Genomic DNA, 14,410 nt, shown 5'->3' on the forward strand with positions numbered 1-14,410 from the left:
TTACATGGAATCAGCACCTGGACAGCTCCCAGTGCCTCCTTGTTCTATGTGTAAAGAGACTATGTCCTTAGGAGGCAGCTGGGCCTAAAGTTCCAATGATCAGGCCTGGTTCAGCTTCCTGTATTCGATCGGAACTGTTTTATTGGTGGTCGAATCCGACACATTCAGAGCCAAAAGGACCTAAATGTTCATCTCCTATCTTCTGATTCTAAGGGTGAGAGTGTGACACCTACAGGGTCGGAGTGACTGACTCAAGGACACACTCAGTTCATATGTAGCAGAGCTGAGGCCATGTCACTACAGTAGAGGCACAGGCACACGAGGGCAGGCTGAAACAGGAGGTCGTCTCGGACATGCAGCATTCAAGAGTGGACGTGCTACCATTCAATGTAAACCTTAAAGTTAACAGAAGGGGGCAAATCTCTGCAAATTAAAAAGCAGCGTTTCTGGTGGAGAAAAGAAATGATTTTGTAAATGTTACATAACCTGCTGGTTTGGACAATGTGTTGCTGGGTTAGCACTGTCTCTCTCTTGGGCATAAACTCTGGTGAAATTTATTTTTTAAATTTTTAAACACATTTCTTTAGTTTGACTTAGCAGGTAAAAGAAAAAAATCTCTGCATATCCTTGGCTCCGCAGGAGAGAAAGAAAAGCAATTTTCTACAATTTAGGAGAGGTCTTGAGCAGGCCCCCTCGCAAGGCTGTGCTCCTGTGTCCGTGGGTAGGCAGTGGCCCATCTCGCCTGCGCAGTGTGTGGAGGGAGGAGACGGGAGGGAGGAAGCGGGTTTTAGGTGGGCTTGCTCGCCCAGGCACATCTTCCATGACTTACAGGACCGACCTCCCTCCTTGTTATGGGCAGGACTGTTTCCTCCCAAAATTCAGGTGCCGAAGGCCTAACCCCCAGACCCTCAGAATGCGACTGTATTTGGAGGCAGGTCCTTTAAAGAGGGAATTGAGGTAAAATGAGATCATATAAGTGGACCCTAATCCACTATGACTGTGTCCTTATAAGAAGAGGAAATCAGGACACAGACACACAGAGGGAGGACCACGTGAAGGCACAGAGGAAAGACGCCCATCTGCAAGCCAAGGAGAGAGGCCTCCGGAGAAACCAACCCTGCTGGTACCTTGATCTCGGACTTCCAGCCTCTAGAATCGTTGAAGCCCCCACCCACCCCAGTCTGGGGGCCTTTCCACGGCAGCCCTAGCAGACCACCACCTCCCCTCCTGGCCCTTCCGTTTATGGCTGGCCTGCTCACTTTTCCTCCTGTAAACACCTGCCTTCTCTCTTTGCTGCCAATCCTCGCTTCGTGGCTTTTCAGAACTACTGTCAGGCTTTTGAAAAACAAGAACTGTTTTTGCTGTTTCATAAAGCTCAGCTGGGAAATGTCAAGGGGAAAAAAGAAAATGCCACCCAAACACCCTTCTACTTCCACCCACCCTCCCTGTCAGGACACGCCTGGGCTCCGCAGGATTCGTGTGGGCGTGGGCCTCGTGCCCGGGGAGAGAGGACGGTGCACGCTGGCATTCCCCTGACGCCCACGGGCATTCTGTAGGGCAGTGCAGAAAGGCCCACAGTCTTGACACAGACAACCATTCACATGGGCACGCCCTGGGCATCCACAGGTAAGTGCTGTTCCTCCCGATCGGTCCACTTTCTGCAAAGCGGGGGCCACTAGCTGGGCCTTGCAGCTTGCTATTTTAAATGACTTATCTAATGTTCATCTTCAGGGTGGTGTGTGTGTGTGTGTGTGTGTGTTCTCGTTTCAGCTTACTCTGAAGCCCCCACCCACCCCAGTCTGGGGGCCTTTCCATGGCAGCCCTAGCAGACCACCACCTCCCCCTCCTGGCCCTTCCGTTTATGGCTGGCCTGCTCACTTTTCCTCCTATAAACACCTGCCTTCTCTCTTTGCTGCCAATCCTCGCTTCTTGGCTTTTCAGAACTACTGTCAGGCTTTTGAAAAACAAGAACCCACTCCTGGTTCTGTGAAAGTAACTCCCTGACTCATAGGACAGGACCAAAAAAAGGATGCCAATCCTAGCACCGAGTCACACGCAGTTTTAATTTTTTTAGTTTTTTTTTTAGTTTTTTATCTTTTTGACATGAAGCTTAAAACAAAACAACAACAACCAACCAACCTGATAGGGTGAAAGGGGAAATAAAATAAGAGATTACCTGTAATTACCCAATAGTCTCTGGTTGTCTCCGATATGTCAAGGTTGGGATATTCCAGCGCTAAAACAAGTAAGAAACACACCAAATTACTTTCACGAGTTTATATGTAAACACTGTGACGGGACATAGACATAGGTGAGTCCTGCTTTATCATCCGTAGGAGTTCTATGACATACAGGCCCGAACGGCCTTGCTATTCAGAAATCGAAAATGCTCAGTAAAGAGCTCACTTTCAGATGAAGAGCTTCCTAGGGTTTGTGGATTTCTGCTTTTTCAGTTTTTCCATCAAAACCTCCTAAGTGGAACCTGTCTTAACTGGAGCCTTCTCTTGTAAAATATCCAACCAGCACTACCATTTTTAGGAACGATTCTCTCTCGCATGTATTTTTCCAATGTCAAATGCTGGTTAACTAACATCTTTTGACAGGTGCAGTGACCATCAGCGTTAATACATGTAAAGGGCTTAGCACAGCGCCTGGCACACAGTAAGTGCTCAGCAAACCTTAGCTGTTGTGATTATCAAAATATCAAGATGAAAGAAAACAAATTCTTCACTTGCTGCCAGGTGACATGATGGCTTCCTTTATGACACCACCTTTTCCATTAAATCCAGTTATCTTTCCTCACTGCGTGGAAATTCACAAACGCTTGCTATTAAAGAAACGTTAAAAAAAAATTTCAGAATGGCTATCTTGTGCTAAAGCATAGCCACACACAGCCTCTCCTTTGTTTACAGTATCAAAAGCAACCATAGAAGAACATAGAAAGAATTTTGCTAATATCTATAATAATAAAAGTGGAATATGCTAATTAGACCGGACGTCCTTCCGGATGACCTACCAGATGAAGCCAGGGCTGCGAGGGAAGCCCGGTCCCAGGTGCCCAAGGGGAGCTGGTACTGGCACCCGGGGGAAGAAAGGCCTACTCTTGCACGAATTTCGTGCATCAGGCCTCTAGTGTGTTTTATAAAACGCTTGCTCAGTGACCTTGGGAAAGGATCAATCGTTACATTTAAGAGCACAAATCTTTACTTCCTTTGGGTACAAGTGTCTGGAGACAGAATGTAGGCTGCATCGTCTTCGAAGCCTTACACCTGCTGCATGGTGGTGAGGATTATGTAACTGAGGCATTAACGGAAGATGAGGCCACAGGGCTATCTGCTCTTCATCAAGGGAAGTCACGATGCTGATGGCAAATTAGCTGCACTGAAATCTATAGCCAGGACCAGAGCTGACGGCCCCAGGACATTTGCTGATGGTAGAAGCGGGGGAAATGATAGCAATCCATATCGCCACAAGGGCAAGTGCCCCACCAGGCGGGCTTATAAACTCAGAGGCAGACTGCTTGGGTTCAAATTCCATGTCTGACCAGCCGTGTAAGTGTGGACGCTTTATTAAACTGAACAAACTTAGTTTTCTTATCTGCAAAATGGTGCTAATAATTTTGCACCTACCTCATAGGGTGGTTGTAAGGAGTAAATGAGATAAGAGGTCTGTGAAGAGCAAAGGCATCCAGCAAGTGCTTTTTTTTTCAATGTGCAATAATAAATCTGTCATCAATTCTATCTTCGTGTGAGCACATATCCCAGTTGTTTTATGACAAAGGATTTAGTATGCAGCCTGGCACCATGGATGTTTGCACAAGGGAGAAAGGCCCCGGGGAAGCCGGCAGAGTCCCAGCCTGACGGGGACATACTCACGTTCAGCAATGGTGAGCGGCGGGTAGGTGAGGTAGAACCCCACCAGCTCAGCCGAGAGCTGGCGGAGGAGGCTGCTGGCGACGGTGCCATTGAGGAAAGAGCTCCGGTTGGCCACCACGTACACCAAGGTGACGGTCTGGGAGGCGTTGGACGTGCTCACAATCTGAATCGACACAGGAGGAAAGGGGAGGGAGACATGCCAAATAAGATGAGGGTCTGTTTCACGGAGGCCGCGGGAGAAGACGTTTCAGCAGAAGTTGAGGGTAGGACTGAAAGGGAGGTGGGGAAAGAGTGAGGAAGAGACAAGAATAACAGCGGTCGTCACTCACTGATTGCGGGCTGCGTGCGGGCATCGTGCGAAGGGCACCTTATCTCATTTAACCCTCACCACCACCCCGGGAGGGGTACTTGATTAGGATTCCCTTTTACAGCGGAGGAAACTGAGGCCTGGAAGGGTCAGGGGGCTTGCCCAAGGTCACACAGCTAAGAAGTGACGGAGCCAGGATTCAAACCTAGGCAGTCTTCAGGTTCTAACCCCTGCTGTGTATTTTCCCCAGGGGCTAGATTGTCTCACTTCTACAGCACGGATATGTTCAATTTCCGGAGGACTCACGTGCTCAGATAGAAAAAGCTCAAGTAACATTTGGGGGGAATTTTTAAGTTGGAAGGACAGGAAATGAACACCAGCCTAGTAACAAACAGTGACTGAACCCGATTACACAGAAATTCAGAAACACCAACAGCTTCTTTAGAGAGTGATTGCATTTCCTTGTGGCCTATGAGTTCAATATAGAACATGCAAATATAAGTATGAGATGGTGTGTTTTTCTCCTCGCGTTTTGTCTAAGTCGGTTTTCTCGTTACTGGAAAACGAGGTTTTCTGGGCCAGGGTATGGACAAAAATATCCCACAGATGAGATCTGAAAAACAGATGCAGTAGGAAGTCATTCCACTTGGTGAGACAGCCTCTGTCTGCTCCTTCCTCCTCCCCATCCACTTGCCACCCCCTCTTGTCCTGCTCAGCAGCCCCAGAGGCAGGCCCTTGTGGACCAGACCACCCCAGTGGGCTCCTTTGCCCACTGGCTTCAGCTAAAGGGAGGTCAGGGCCTGGTCGGGTAGCTCAGTTGGTTGGAACATCATCCCATGCCCCAAAAGGTTGCAGGTTCAATTCCCCGTCAGGGCACATATGGGAGGCAACCGATCGATGTTTCTCTCACATCAATGCTTCTCTCTCTTCCTTTCTCCCTTCCTCTCTCCCCCCTCCCCCCAAAAAATCAATAAAAAACATATCCTCTGGTGAGAATTTTTTTTTTTTTAAGGGAGATCAGGAGGATGTGGAGAGAGGGAGAGTGAGATCAGAGCACTGGTGTTGGGGACTTCATCCCTGTGGGGTCAAAGCTCCCGTTAGGCAACTCAAGCCTCTGACTTCCTGTAACTGTTCCTTTCCCTGCCCCCTCAGTCCCAGTTGTTCCTGTTTCGGGCACTGCACCGTCCCTGTGGTTTCCCTAGTGCCTGCCCAGGCTTCTGCAAAGGGTCCCTTCTATTGAACTCTCCTCAAATTGTCTTCATTTGAGTGTGCCCTTTCTTCCTGCCAGGGGCTGGCTGCTCTCTGTCTTTCTCGGGCCTCTGTGTGCTCCGACATACATATGTCTGCAACTTTCCTTTTAACCTTGCTTTGAAGAAGACCGTCAAGAATATCTTCTTCACGTTATCTCCCACCTTTCCCCATGCATGGAAGTTCCTTTTAACGTCTCTTATATAGTCACGGAGTACATAATACAGTCCCATCATTAATGACCTAGAGAGCCCGCATCGCTGGTCAACTCTTACAACTCTCCTCTCTGCGAAGTGTTTTTAGAATGTGGTTTTAGCCACAGGTATTTATGCCTCGTTCTCAACCTACTAAAAAGAAAGCCACTTCCTTCTCAACAACTCAAAAGACCTCACTGTACTGTGACCCATAAAAGAAATTGCTAAAATAACTTTACAGCCTTTATCTCCAACCTTTATCTCTATTGTGAACATTTTATTTTCCGCTTTTCAACAAAACCCACTGGGTCCCCAACAGCCTGCAGTACGGGTGCCTCTGTGCACACTGTACTTGACCAGGTAATTATGATACCGTTACAATAAGCTGTTTATTAGTAACAGGAAAGGAGTAAAAGCGAGGCTAGAAAATACAGGCATCCCATGTATGCAGCGTTGCCAGAAAGCTGCAATTAACATTCTCCAAGTCTATCCCCTGCAGAATGCTGGGGAAGGGACTGGACAATAGACGCACGCCCGGTAAGGTCTGGGTGCCACGGGAAGGTGCTTACCTGTCAGTCACACCTGGGAACAAGTCAGTGGCTAGAAGGCATGGCCACTGCAAGCTGGAGATTTGCTACTTAGGCTCCTGAACAAAGGAGCCTCCCCTTCCCCCATCCCCCCACCGCCCTCTTGCTGCTCGAGCCTAACTCCTGGCTTGCAGGGGCTCCCACACCCTGCATTCACCCATGTGGCTCACGGCCATGTGGGACCCACACAATAGACTGATGGACTGAATCTAGCCTGATGCTACCTCAGACCCTCCTCCACCATGGAATGAAAACTCTGGACACCGGCTTTGCTTTCAGCTCTACGAAAGCCCCAGCTGCGCCGTTTTCAGGACCGAGTTAAGGGACATGGGACTTTATACAACCCGAGGAATGTAACTCCAGGAAAAGAAGCCTTTTGCCACATTTCATCTTCCCGTGGGGACCTCTCAAAATACTCATCCAGCAGCATCCCAAGAATGCCAATCCCACTGCAATGGAGGAGTCCCGAGTGTGTAATCCTCTGATAATGGTTATACCTTTTTAAGCTAAAAATATTCTTATGGAAGTATAACTGTCATATGACATTACATCAGTTTCATACATTTTTATTGTGGTAAAGCGCATACATCTTACCATTTTAACCATTTTAAGTGTACAGTTGGTGGCATAAAGTACATGCATATCATTGACTGGCTGCCTCCTGCACGCCCCCTATTGGGGATCGAGCCTGCAACCTGGGCATGTGCCCTTGACCGAATAGAACCTGGGACCCTTCAGTCCACAGGCTGATGCTCTATCCACTGAACCAAACTAGCTACGGCTGCACCAAAAATTCTTAATTGAGTCAACTGTAATCTACCCTCTAATACCATCCCTCTAATATCAACGCTATACAAGTAAAAAAAATAATTGTAAGTCACATTTTCAATAATTCTCTAAACAAATTAATTAAATATTTACATGGTCTTATTCCACAGAGAATCCAAAGTGCTTCACAAATTATATTTAATACAATGAAATGGAAAGTTATAATTACAAAACCAGGTTCTGGAAAAACAGATTAAAGACAATCCCAGGGGAATGGCTATCATACAGCTCTCTATGCATGACGTAGGGGCTAAGAGGGCAACAACTTTGTCTGTGGGCTTCCTGTCAGCCAAGGCAAGAAGAGAAATGGGGTTAATAAACCAATTCACCTAGTTAGCCATTCATTTCTAGAGCTGGTAATGCTTTCAACAATAAAGATTTTTTAAAAAGAGCTGTTGCCTGGCCAGCATGGCTCAGTGGTTGAGTATCTACCTATGAACCAAAGGTCAGGGTTCGATTCCTGATCAGGACACATGCCTGGGTGGTGAGCTCGATTCCCAGAAGGGAGCATGCAGGAGGCAAGCCTATCGATGATGCTTCTCTCCCATCAATGTTTCTAGCTCTCTAGCCCTCTCCCTTCTTCTCGCTCTAAAAATCAATAAAAACCTATTCTTTTTTTTTTTTTTTAAAAAGCTGTTGATACTCTCAAGAGCATTCAAAATCTACTTAGATACAATTTTCAAATTGCCTGCTGTAGTCTTTTCCAAGAAAAGTCTCTTACTTGCTAAAGCCAAGGGCCGCTTTTTTATCTCGGCGTCCCTCCCAGGGCCTGATGACTAGCAGGTGCTCCGTGGGTCTGTGCTTCCTGAACAGAGCATATTGTAGCTCTAAGCGGGTTCTACCTATGAAGTTCCAAATCCCATCAGAAAAAAAGATCTCCCACCAAAAAGCTGAGTCATACTCCTTACATAAATCTTAAGTCTGTGGCACGTTTTTAGATCTTAGTCGAAAATAAACCAAATCATAATGAGATACTTGCACTTTGGATTGATCTAGAAAAGGAAAGCTTCTCATTCAAATTAAATTGAATGCTTTCTACATCATCTTGGCTTTGCTGATAATTCACTTATGCTAAATGTCAATTTTAAAACCACTGCGTTTTATTGCAAAGGCTTTTGGTTTAGTGGAAACAGAGACATTGGCTTGTTCAGTTAATTAGAGAAATTTGGTGGCTGGATAAATACCATTAAGAAGCATCTGTCTTTAGTGGGATGGTATCTACACAACTGCAAAAAAAAAAAAAAAAAAAAAAAAGGTCTGAGAAAGGCTTTTTATAGCATATCTACTGAAAATCCAGGAAACTCAAATACAGTAAACCAGGAGTGGGATTTTCCTGGGAAATAATCAATGTGTTTGTCAAAAGTTTCACCAAGGGTCCCATTTCTGTATTGCATTGATACTAGTATAGCATGATGAATCACAGTATGGGCTTTGGCTCAAGTCTTTGTTCTATTTTTTACCAACCATGTGACCTTCTGGACGTTTCTCACCTTTCTCTCCATTTCCTCGTCTGTGAAATGGTGATGATAAACTTCAGAAGGAAGTTTTAAGTATTATGTAGCAAAACATTCATTAAACACCTAGCACAGTCCTGGCACATAGGAAGCCCTAAATATACTGTGTGTGTGTGTGTGCGTGTAAAGTAAGGTGACTGTTCACATGGATATTTGTAAAATGACTCAATGAAAATCACAGAATAGGCACATCTTAGTGAGTTGGCTATTTAAAAATGATTCATTTTCTATGAGACATCTGACATATCTTATATAGTATATTCCAGTTCAATTTTTAAAAATAATGAATGTATTGGAAAGGCCTGAGGCATCTTCGTGGGAAAATAGGTATAAAATCCCAAACCACAGCAGGTAGAGAGCGACACAGCACCCATATCCCAGACAGCCTCACCAGTGCCGGGACTGACTCGACTCCGGGGCCCCAGAGTGGCACCGTCTCCTGCCTACATCACACGCCCAAAGCACGAAGTAACATCCACCCCAGGAAGCTTTGAAATGGGGGACCAAGTCACCTCTTGCCAACATCTATCTGCATTATGACTGGCCTCCGTCGACCGCACGGCTCAAGCGCCCTCCTCACCTGCGTGGTCAGGTTGCTTTGGGTGCTCAGCACCTTCCTCTCGGCATCCTGGAAGGCCTTCTGTAGCCTCTGCTCCATCGTCTGAGCAAACCTGCAGGACTGTATGTTGTCGGACTGGCTCACAAACTGAAGCACTAGAACGAGAGTCATAAATCCGCACTCGGGCTTAATAGCCGTCGTAACATAAAACCACAATTTTTACATCGGAGCAATCAGGCAAAGAAGGGAGACAAGGTTTGGCTGTAGTTTCAGATGTGGCTCTTAACATGATCTATAACCCAGAAGAATTGAAAGTGTGATGAGACCCGAGGCCCGCCCAGTGCAAAGGATTTTGTGGTTTCATTTGATTGGAATATGGAGACATCTGCTCCAAGATACTTTAAAAAAAATAACCCAAGGCATCAAAATGCCTTCTGATTCTTTGGAGGGGGGAAATAATCAAATAACCTGCATGACTAAGTTGACTGAGTCTTTCCATTTCAACGGTTTCTCTATGCTTGTGGTTTGGAATCAGCAGGAACCTTGGAAGAAAGATCCCAAGGCAGAAGCTCAGAGATTCCAGTTCAGTGGCATCTGCAATGTGTTGCTCCAAAGCATAGATTTTATGGCTACTTAGCTCTTATCAGTACCCATAATACAGAAAAAAAATAAAAACTACAGTACTTGGTGCACAAAAGTACCAATTATATACGGTAGGAAGAAAGGCTCCTGTGAAGAAATATTTCTAGTAAATCCAGGAAAAAAATTAGGCTGATGTGCAGGGCACTTGGGCATCTGAACAAGAGATGACAGAGCAGTTAGCAATGGAGTTTTTAAACGGGTGTCTTCTTGGCACTGCCCCTGGTCCCAGAACCGATAGAACCCTTTCGTCCTGAGTTACTTGCCTGTTTTCAGCTGGAAGTGGCCTGCAGGCTGGGGATGCCACGGGGAGGCGAGAGCCGCCACGGACTGCAAGCTTGGGGTATGCTGCTTCAGGTCTGCAGTCACGTTGCTGACCCCATAAACACCCAGCATTTCGATCACCACGGCAGGCAAGTACACCAGCCTCCCTTTGGTAGCGTAATAACCGACTGTGACGTTATGAGAATGTTCCAGAATGTCCACCTGCAAAACAAACGGACCCACAGAACTCAGTGCTTGTTTCCACTTTAAGTTCTTGGTGTTTCCTAGGACCATTTAGCATGGCTGGGGAAGAGGATGTTCTCGTTCAACAAATATTCTAACAACCCTATCAAGCAGACGTAGATTGGCAAGTCTCAAAATATCAGAATACAACAAAATATAAACTATATTGAAAATACATGGAACAGAATTAAATCTGCGTATTTTTGATTCCTTAAGTGATTTAGGATAATCACTTAATTTCTCATCATTTACGGAAATTAAAAGGCAGAAGTGAGAGAACAAGTGGGGGCACTTTCAGGACAGGGGTCAAACAGTATATGAGGTGACTTCTTCTCTCTAGAAGCTGAGTGAAGAATTGTTTAGAGGTCACCCGATTCTTGACATGTAGTTGGTTCAAGATTGAGGTGGGGGTGGGCCATGGAGAAAGTTTCTCTTACAGCTGAGTCTTAAGAGATATGATAATCTGAGCTCTTCTTAACCCAATTGGAAGGTTTTGAGACTTTAGATTTTACTATTTATTTTTGCTTTCTTCGGGTTTTCTATTAACAAGTCAGGGTGTTCTTTTGTGGTTTTTTAATTTTCTTTATTGATTAAGGTATTACATATGTGTCCTTATTCCCCCATTGCCCTCCCCTACCCCTCCTCATGCCCTCCCCCTCCTGGTGTCTGTGTCCATGGGTTAGGCTTATATGCATGCATACAAGTCCTTTGGTTGATCTCTCCCTTTTACCCCCACCCTCCCCTGCCTTCCCTCTGAGTTTTGACAGTCTGATCGATGCTTCTCTGTCTCTGGATCTGTTTTTGTTCATCAGTTTATGTTGTTCATTATAAGTCAGGGTGTTTTAAACACCCACTTTCCCCCTTTATTTTGGCATCTCCATTAGTAGTGTCACATGCATTTGCCCAAGGGTTCAAGAAAACTGGTTTTGCAACAGGCCGGCTGTGCCTCTGGTTCCTCCACACTTTGTTCCCAAAGGTGGAGCTCCAGACAGCTGGGGGGGGGGGGGGGGGGGAACGACGACTTTAGGTGACTGATGGTTGCCAGAGGGGATGGGAGGTTGGAGGTTGGGTGGAAGAGTTAAAGGGGTTAAGAAGTATAAATTGGTAGCTACAAAAGAGTCATGTGGGTGTGAAGAACAGCAAAGGAAATATAGTCAATGATATTGTCATAACTACTTATGGCACCGAGGGGTACTGGAAATATCGGAGGATTACTCTGTGAAGTATATGACTGCCTAACCACTAGGCTGTACACCTGACACTAATACAAAGTAATATTGAATATAAACTGTCACTGGAAAAAAAAATAAAAATTTGTTTAAAGGTGGCTTTCAGTGGAACAAGCTACTTTTAGATGGAGCATGGACACAGCAGTAGGGATGCCAGAGAGAAAGTGACTCCTGCCCCTGTCCTTCTCAGTACCCCAAGGACTGAGTCTCAGTTTGGGGAGTACTTACTTTTAACACCCCTCTAATCCTTACAATCACATTTTTGCCAACCATGTCTAGCTTGAATTTAACAAGCTGCTTCCATTATTCTCACTTTTATGATTCCCTTTTCTTAGGGACTTCCATTTGTGGTGGTAATATCAAACATCCTTTCAAAAGATATGTATTGAAGTTCTTAAAAGGGAGCCAATTAAAAAAAATACATTCGGTCACAGCAGTCTGTGAGGAGATGCAGAAAAGGCAAAAACTATGAATTTCGTTTGCAAATGAGAGAAGTTTAGTGGAACCTGTATCAGGCAACCAATAGAAACATTCACATTTTTCACTCTCTCTTTTTAAAAAAAAATATATTTTTACTGATTTCACAGAGGAAGGGAGAGGGAGAGGGAGAGAGAGACACATCAATGATGAGAGAGAGTCATTGATCAGCTGCCTCCTTCCCACCCCACACTGAGTTTCAAGCCTGCCACCGGCCATGTGCCCTGCCCAGGAATTGAACCATGACCTCCTGGTTCATAGGTTGATGCTCAGCCACTGAGCCACGCTGTCTGGGCCACATTTTCCACTTTGAAATAACGTTTCTGCCACAGAAACCACAGATGCCTCACATGGAATGCGTTTCTTTCTTTTTCTTTCTTTCAAAATTATATAAAAGAGACTGACAACAGCCGGCAAATTATGTACCAAACCTTATTCCTAGTTCTTGGTGTAATAGTGAGGGGAGAGGGCCACCACGCCAACTGCAGCTGCAGAACAAAACATCAAACGAAGAGGCCAGAGCAACAGTTCCAAGTGTTGCAAAGGGTTGCCCACCGACTGCCAATTGCATTTACTGCTTTAAAACTTGGAATCAAACCAAAAGCGTGTAAAGTGAGGCTTCCATCACAGCGAGCAGTTGTTAAATAGTACTTGGCATTAGAGTGTTTGGAGGAAAAAAAAAAAAAAGTGTTTACTTCCCCGTCTGCTGCTGGCAATTTGAGCAAAGTTGGACTCAATTACAAGTCAGAGTAATTTTTAAATGTCCCGAAATAAATCATTAACTATTTACAATGGCGGGGAAGATAAAGGAAGAAGTGATGGATGATTTCTGGAGAATTACATGAACAATTACTAAATACTCTTCCCAGACAATGGGATAATAGGACCAATTCAAACAGTATATCCAGGCTTTAAGAAAAATCTGGACATAAGGCAATTAGCCTCAATTTTCCACCTCAAGATCTGACCGTTTTCCACAACAACAACACATGAACTATTTGCCAAAATGGAAAAAAAAAAAAAAAAAAGATGCTCCGTGGCTATGGTACCCAGGAGGGGAGGAAAATGATCTGAGCCTACTCTGGTCCCCCGAGGAAGACTAGACCGGATTAGACAGATGACAAAGCAAGGGGCTTACGTGAGCCGAGACGTCATTCTGGTGGAAAGCCTTGCGCAATGCCTGCGTGAGCCCTTTGGCTATACTGAGCTTCAAGGTTTCACTGATCTGCGCTCTCCTCTGCGTCAGAAAGAGAACTGCGAGACAAAACCGAAGTATGGTCATCAGGGTAAGGCAGCAGACGCCCCAATACATGAGCCCTCCCCTCCTCCCCGGCCAACACCTCCCACAAGTTCTGCAGGAAGCCGGTGAGTGCAGGGCCAATGAGGGCAGAGCTGGGGAGCAGCTCTGCTGGCCCCACTCACACGTCCTAAGGAAAGAAGGCCCTCGCCAGCCTTTTGTGCGGAGAGACAGCCATCATGCCGGTGGCCCTTCATTTCAGACCAGCGCTGCTTCTGACTTGGAAAGGGGGTGCTCAGTAGGACCGGCCCCTGGTGGGTCTGCATACAAGGGAATTCCCTCAACAGCATCCCCAAGAGCTGACTCAGGGGCAGGCGCTGAGCTAGGTGCTGCAGGATGAGTCAGGAAGGCAGGCCCCACCCCACAAGAGCGACAGAGACGGGGATGGAGACCAGGGCATTTGTGACTGACTGACAGGTGCTATTTGAAGGGAAGCCTAGGATGCTATTGGAGGCCCCAGGAGGAGAATCCAGCCCTGACGTGGGCAAGGGCGTGGGGACTAGGAAGGGTTCCTGGTGCTTCTGCCGAGTCCTGAAGGATAATGGGAGTGAGCCTGCCGGGGGCGGGGGGGGGGGCCCACTCCCACCCACTCTTACCCACTCCCAGAGGAGGGAGTGTGGTTCCTTGAACTAGATGTGCAAAGGCACAGGGGAGAAGAGTGAAATATTTCAGTGTATGTGTTTAGGCTTGGTCCTGAGGGCAACGGGAAGGGAAGGGTTTTGGATAAAGGCATGCATTTTAGAAGGTTCCTTTAACTGCAGACTGGAGAACAGGCTGGTGGGGGGAGGGGGATGGAGTCTGAAGGCAGAGAGATAAATTTGGCCATTTGTGGCAGAAATTTAGGTGAGCGATCGTGACAAGGTCAACTAGGGAAGTGGTAGCTGTGGTGGAGAGAGTGTTCCAGGAGAACTGAAAGGAGCTGGTGACTGACAGGGTGTGCCTGGGGAGCCAGGGGGTTGGTGAAGATGGGAGGGGGAGAATGTTCCAGACTTCTGCATCCAGGCGGTTGAGGTTGTCACTCAGAGGAAGTGGCATAGATTTGGAGAGCAAGGGGGAGGGAAAGTGGGAAACCAGGTGGTATCATTTCTTGAGATATAGGAAGAGATACTGTACTTTCTACTATGCCTAGTATCATATCCGTAACATAGG

At 46.3% G+C, this 14,410-nt stretch overlaps 1 protein-coding gene across 3 annotated transcripts in view; it reads right to left on the minus strand.

Annotated features, from left to right (window-relative positions):
* KIAA1549L (KIAA1549 like) overlaps positions 1–14,410 on the minus strand; it is a 214,817-nt gene that overhangs the window by 72,400 nt on the left and 128,007 nt on the right. For all 3 annotated transcript variants that reach the window (XM_059709757.1, XM_059709756.1, XM_059709754.1), the window contains exons 4-8: positions 13,103–13,218; positions 10,018–10,237; positions 9,134–9,267; positions 3,876–4,038; positions 2,177–2,236 (exon numbers count right to left, since the gene is read on the minus strand). In XM_059709757.1, coding sequence (XP_059565740.1) covers positions 2,177–2,236; positions 3,876–4,038; positions 9,134–9,267; positions 10,018–10,237; positions 13,103–13,218 — 693 coding nt within the window. The remainder of the gene's footprint in view (positions 1–2,176; positions 2,237–3,875; positions 4,039–9,133; positions 9,268–10,017; positions 10,238–13,102; positions 13,219–14,410) is intronic.

This window comes from Myotis daubentonii, chromosome 9, assembly GCF_963259705.1.
Source record: "Myotis daubentonii chromosome 9, mMyoDau2.1, whole genome shotgun sequence".
Taxonomy (NCBI): domain Eukaryota; kingdom Metazoa; phylum Chordata; class Mammalia; order Chiroptera; family Vespertilionidae; genus Myotis; species Myotis daubentonii.